Raw genomic sequence first — 5,922 nt, forward strand, 5'->3', positions numbered from 1 at the left:
AGGGAAAAAAACAAAAGGGATGCCTATATCATTCTTTCCTTTTTCAATTGTAAGACTCTCAAACTATTCACGCAAAAGGATATATTAATCAGAAATATTAAAATTGTGTTTTTATGATACACAGGACAAATTCTAAAGATTGAACAAAAGTGAAAATAATCATTACCATTACAGCTGCTGGAGACATTTATAAAGCACATTCATGCTGTCACCCCAGGAATCCATATAGTTAACACCAATAAGAATAAAGCACAGAAAGAAAGCATTCTCTTTAACTGAACACAGGGGAAAAGGAACATAATATAAATCAGAAGAAATCTTATTATGAGAAAAATAGCAAAATCTACTCTTAGTAATACTATGACTACTCATAGTAATACTATGTTATTTATTTACTTATGTATAATGCTATACATATAGTCTACATTATTATGTAAAAAAGGAAGTGATTATTAAAAAAAGTAATTTTTACTGTTTCCTAGCATATAAATAAAACCTCACTTTCTGAATATCTAATCAATTTCTAATAAAGACTTAGAGAGCTTCTGTTAACATGAGTAATGATTTTTCTTTCAAAGGTCACAAGATGAACCTTTAATTAAAGCACACACAGGCACGCATATACTTTCGTTAGCCTATTGAAATATCTAGTCTTTAATTTCCCATTTAAAAAAAACAAAATTGTGATTATAAGCTCTTGAGTCATTTGAAAATGTGAAAAACTGTGCATCTCAGCCTAGTTCAAAGCCAGTAGAGAAATCATTTCTTCTTCTTCCAACTCAAAGTATGTTCAGGGGGACATCTGATAGAAGTGGTAATGCCAATCTAAACAATTTTAAAATATAAAGTGCTTCTAGCAATATTTGGATACATGTAATTTAACAAAAAAGTTTTATAAACCTGAACTTTGAAAAATAGAAAATATAAGCCCCAACCAAAAAAGCTTAATTTGTAATTGAAAGAAAATAATATTTTTTAGAAAAAAAAGTGTCCTTCCAAAAACAGACAAAAATGACTAACTTTTATTTCCCAACAGAATTATGCCACTTTTATACAACAAAATTACTGTCACCACAAATTGCTTTCAACAATTCCACTGCTTCTTCATTTGACCACTTGAAAATCAAAATTCTTTCAGATTATAAATATAACTTTTTATAACTCTGTTATTACGTACTGTGAATGGGGAAAGGGGGCCAATCTTGTGGCCGTAGCGTCGAATGGCCTCTCTGATGTGGCAGGGCTGGATGGCATCGCTGTGAGCCTCAACACCACAGGCCGCAGTGCTCTGCGACAGAAAAACACATAAATTGTTACTAAATCAAAAACACACAACAGAACTGCAGTGTATAAAATATGAAAATAAACCTTTATAAAATCGACTGTTTTTTTCCCCTTAGGACGCACATCATTTCTGCCATATACTAAATCTAAAAAAAGTTCCATTAACAAATCAAAGATGACTTTTGCATGACCTCTTCCTAGCAGACCTACAAAATGCAATTTTTATGCCCACAATATTTCACCTAAGCCTGCATGTCAAGGTCCAGGAGAATACGGCCACTCTCGTGCAGATGAAAAGTGTCACGGGAGCTTGTTGAAAGAACCACAGGAAGCTATTTTTTAAAAAACATTTAAACATTTATTATTATAAATGTTTCTTGGGAGCTTCTCGGGCATATTTTTGAAATAACTTGAGAGTCATCAATTTAAAATGAATAATGTAAAATTGCTATATAGTTATTATCCTGGGGACAGACATAAAAATTCAACTCGGTTCCTAATTTCTAGGTGTCCTCAGGACAAAACAAAAATGGTTTAATCTACCTCATGTGTAAAGGTTTGAAAGCAGAACAAAGCAGACGACGGGGAAAGATCATTTGTAATGAGTATGAATACCAACTCAAGAAATAATAGATGTGTGAATATGTATATAACATATAACACAGTTTTTTGAAAAAATTAAAATGTTTATGGGGCATTCAGTCTCAGGTTCAGTTGCAAGTAATACTTCGCAACTATCTTAGGTCTAGATCTTAGCCCTAACTGTAGCCAACTCTGCAAAGTAGCAGTATCTTTAGGTTTTAGTCTCCTCAACTGTAAACCTGGATAAAAATTAAAATTGCTTTATAGAATTGTTGTGAAAATTAAATGAACTGAAATACATAAACCCCTTAAAATAGTGCCTGAAACTTGTTTGCTATTCACAGTATTAGTTTATTATTTAAATTAAAGATTAAAATTGGTATTTCCATGATCTTGAAATGGTAAGTAAATTTATTTTAAAACACAGTAGGTACCACATGCCAGGTCATCAACTTTGAACAATCAAGAGAAAGAAATATTCAGCTGAATATACTATAACTATGGCCTGAAAGTCAATTATAGTCACATGATTAATACTGTTTTTGATAATTATCACAAATACTATAATATTTCTGATAATTGCAATAATTTTTATTTAATTTCTTTATAGGGGCTATGACTCTATGGATGGCAACTTTTATAAATATCAGTTTGGCAAATCTTATAAAAACAAAGAAGCACAACCTTTTTGACCCAGCAGTTTACCCTATAAGTATTTATCCTACATATAAGAAGTGACTTCTAAAAATTCATGTAGGGCCAAACAGTGGCACAGTGATAACTCACACTCTGTGAGACTGATTCAATGGGAAGGTTCTGGGTTTGAGTCTGAAGACCTTCCTGAACATGTTGGGTGCAAAAATATACATGATTCTGGAGCTGACTGAAGCTAGGGGTAGATTGTGGTATGAACTGTTTGGCACTCCTATTACTCTGTTGCTGTCTCTCTCATTCATGGAAGAAAGAAATAAATAAACCTAAGGAAAAATTTTGCAAAAAATGGAATTATAATACAAGGTTATTTTGGTGCAAAAAAAGTCACATATATTTTTTTCAAAAACAAGCACTTTCCATGAACTTTTTTGAAGAGTTCCAGTATATAGCTGTGAATGGTAAGGTGTGTGTGTGTGTGTGTGTGTGTGTGTGTGTGTGTTTTGTTGGGGGTAGTTTTGGGGACGAAGTCCTCAATCTGTGGCATCTGACATTATCTCCAGGTTGATAGTGTAAGAACTGAATTGAACTGGAGGATATTGTAAGATGTTGAATTGGAGGAATTGGTGTCCACTGAAGAATTACTTGCTTGCTTGCTGATGGGGTGAAATTCCCACACATTTTGGGATCAAAGAAGTGATCTATGTTGATAGCTGAGTAAGAGTAAAGGAGAGACTGAAACTAAATTTCTCTTTTCTCTCTATTCTCAGTGTAAGAGCCCTATCTTTTCTCAGCTTTTCCCTAACAGAGTAATCCAACTTGAAGAAGGTCCTAGAATATCAGACAATATCTTTCATTTTTCCTACGTGTATAACAGTAAATACGAATATCAGACAATATCTTTCATTTTTCCTACATGTATAACTGAAAATAAAGTAAACTTGACCATTAAGTTTTCCAGATAAGCAACACATATTTCAAACTAGAATAAATGATGGTTGAGTACTACATTACTATTATTACTGTCATTCACTGACCACACAGGTTACTATATTATTTAGTCAGGGAAGTATGATCTTTCTCCTTGTATATACTGCCTATCTTGACAAAGCAGCCCTCATGGGCGATAGTCATACCACAATTCCTCCTTTGACCTCAAGCAATATAATATACAAAAGTTAATTTGACCAAATTAATAATGGGTCTGGAAAGTCATGATGCAAAATGCATTAGAAGACCAAATAGATATAAAAATAAAAATGAAAACTATAAAACTTGCATAAGAAAACACAAGAGAATATAATCATAATTTGGGATAGCCAATGTTCAGAGAAAGACAAGCTAAAGAAAAAATTGGGTAAATTAGACTTCATCAGAAACTCAAAACTTCTGCTCATCAAAAGGTATGAGTAAGAAAATCAATAGATAAGCCAAAAACTGAGAGAAAATATGTGAAAAACACATATTTGACAAAGGACTGTTATTCAGGATATATATAAAATTATGATATATTGGTAATAAAAGTCAACTCCACTTCATTCTCCACAAAAAATAGGGATGGAAGATTCGCTTTTCAGAAGAAGATATCTGAATGGCTAGTTAGTACACAAAAAAGTGTTCAACATCATTAGTGAACAAGAAAATGCACACTCAAATTATAATGGGTTATTGAGCACTAAATCTATTAGAATGACTAAAAGTAATAACAGTGACAACACCAGATGCTGATGAGGATGTGGAGCAACTGAAACTCTTTTTTTTTGGAGAGATTTTCTCTATAGGGCGCGTGCGCTTGCCAGACAGACAGAGAGAGACATAGAGACAGAAAGCGAGAAATCACCCCCCAGGGGGGATGGTCATGCCGCAATCCCTTCCCCTCTGTTCTCCTCTCAGGATCTTGGGCACACATGCACACGTGCCCGGCGTGAGTTTTAAGCCACCGGGTCCAGGACGCGAACCGCGGTCGACTATGTGGGAGTTCAGTGACATAGCCATTACACTAACTGCTGGTTCCCAACATAAAGGTCCCACCGAGATTTGAACTCGGATCGCTGGATTCAGAGTCCAGAGTGCTCAACATTACACCATGGAACCACTAGTATGAAACTCTTATACATTGTCGGTGGAAGTACAAAATTGTACAACTTTTTTGGAAAAAAACTCTTTTAGTTTCTTTAGAAACCAAAACACATACCTATGACTCAGCAATTTCTTTCCTAGAAATTTAGCTAAAAGAAATAAAAGCATTTGAACTTAAACACCTATAAAAAATTATACAGAGTGGGTTTATTCATAATACTTCAAAAACTGGTAACAGCCTTGATATCCACAAACATGAGAATGAATAAACTGACATATTCATACAATGGAATATTACTGAGTCATAAAAGAGGGATAGATTATGCTCATGCTGAAAATCAAAAATTTAAAAAACCTCCTGAAAGAATCAACATAAAAAGTACATATGATATTCTTTTAATATGAAGTTATTGAATAGAAAAAAATCACTGATAAAAAAAATCAAAACAGTGGTTGCCTTTCTAAAGATGGCAGTAGGAATAGACTGAAAGGAATCATCAAGACATATTTTGAGGTTATGATAATATTCTATATCTACAGGGTTTTATGGTTAAAAAAAAAAACCCAAAACAGGTTTATACATTTATCAAAATGCATCAAATGGAGCAAGAGAGGGGCAAGATGACTGAATAGGGACATCTACTATAGCACCTCTCTGGAAGACAAGTCAAAAACAGTTGGATATGGGGCTAGCAGGTGGCAATAATAGCTAAGGCACTGGACTCCCACATGGCCCTTCACAGTTTGAGTTCTGGACCTGGCGATCTGAAACTCATGCTGGGTGCACGTGTGTGTTTGTCCGGAATCCCGAGAGGAAAAAGAAGGGGAAGGGATTGTGGCGTGGCCAGCCAGCCTCTCTAGGAGGTGAATGCTCACTTTCACTCTCCTTGTCTCTCTGGTTAGTGCTTGTGCCCTGTGGCAAAAATCTCTAAGTAATAATAATAACAACAATAATTGGATATATAGCTGCAGTTGGAGAAGAAGAGTGAACTGACATTGACAGAATGAAGGAACTGGATGGTGGTGATTTTGGAGCGCCAAGTCTCAGCGGAAGACAAAAAGAGGTAAATTGTCTGAACTGAGGAAGAAATCAGAGGCAACGAAAACCTCCTATGACAGGAGGAAGGGGAGCAGGATTCTCCACTGAAGCATCCAGGTCCCTACTTCCACCTCAAACCCTGCCAATCTTTTCCAGCTATAAGAGACCACTAAGAACACACAGACCATGGGCTAATCCTGGATACTGCAAAGATCTGCCAGTTCACAGTGAATGCAGAACTCCCCTATGAAACCCCAAGCACACAGTGCCACTTTGGGAGCCAAATC

At 35.2% G+C, this 5,922-nt stretch overlaps 1 protein-coding gene and 1 non-coding gene across 2 annotated transcripts in view; both read right to left on the reverse strand.

Annotated features, from left to right (window-relative positions):
• SUPT3H (SPT3 homolog, SAGA and STAGA complex component) overlaps nucleotides 1-5,922 on the reverse strand; it is a 449,785-nt gene that overhangs the window by 82,175 nt on the left and 361,688 nt on the right. The window contains exon 11 of the mRNA XM_006149071.2: nucleotides 1,178-1,288. Coding sequence (XP_006149133.1) covers nucleotides 1,178-1,288 — 111 coding nt within the window. The remainder of the gene's footprint in view (nucleotides 1-1,177; nucleotides 1,289-5,922) is intronic.
• TRNAQ-CUG (transfer RNA glutamine (anticodon CUG)) lies at nucleotides 4,540-4,611 on the reverse strand. The gene has a single exon. It is a non-coding gene; the product is annotated as a tRNA-Gln (tRNA).

The sequence above is a fragment of the Tupaia chinensis genome, unplaced genomic scaffold (assembly GCF_000334495.1).
Source record: "Tupaia chinensis unplaced genomic scaffold, TupChi_1.0 Scaffold000252_1, whole genome shotgun sequence".
NCBI lineage: Eukaryota > Metazoa > Chordata > Mammalia > Scandentia > Tupaiidae > Tupaia > Tupaia belangeri.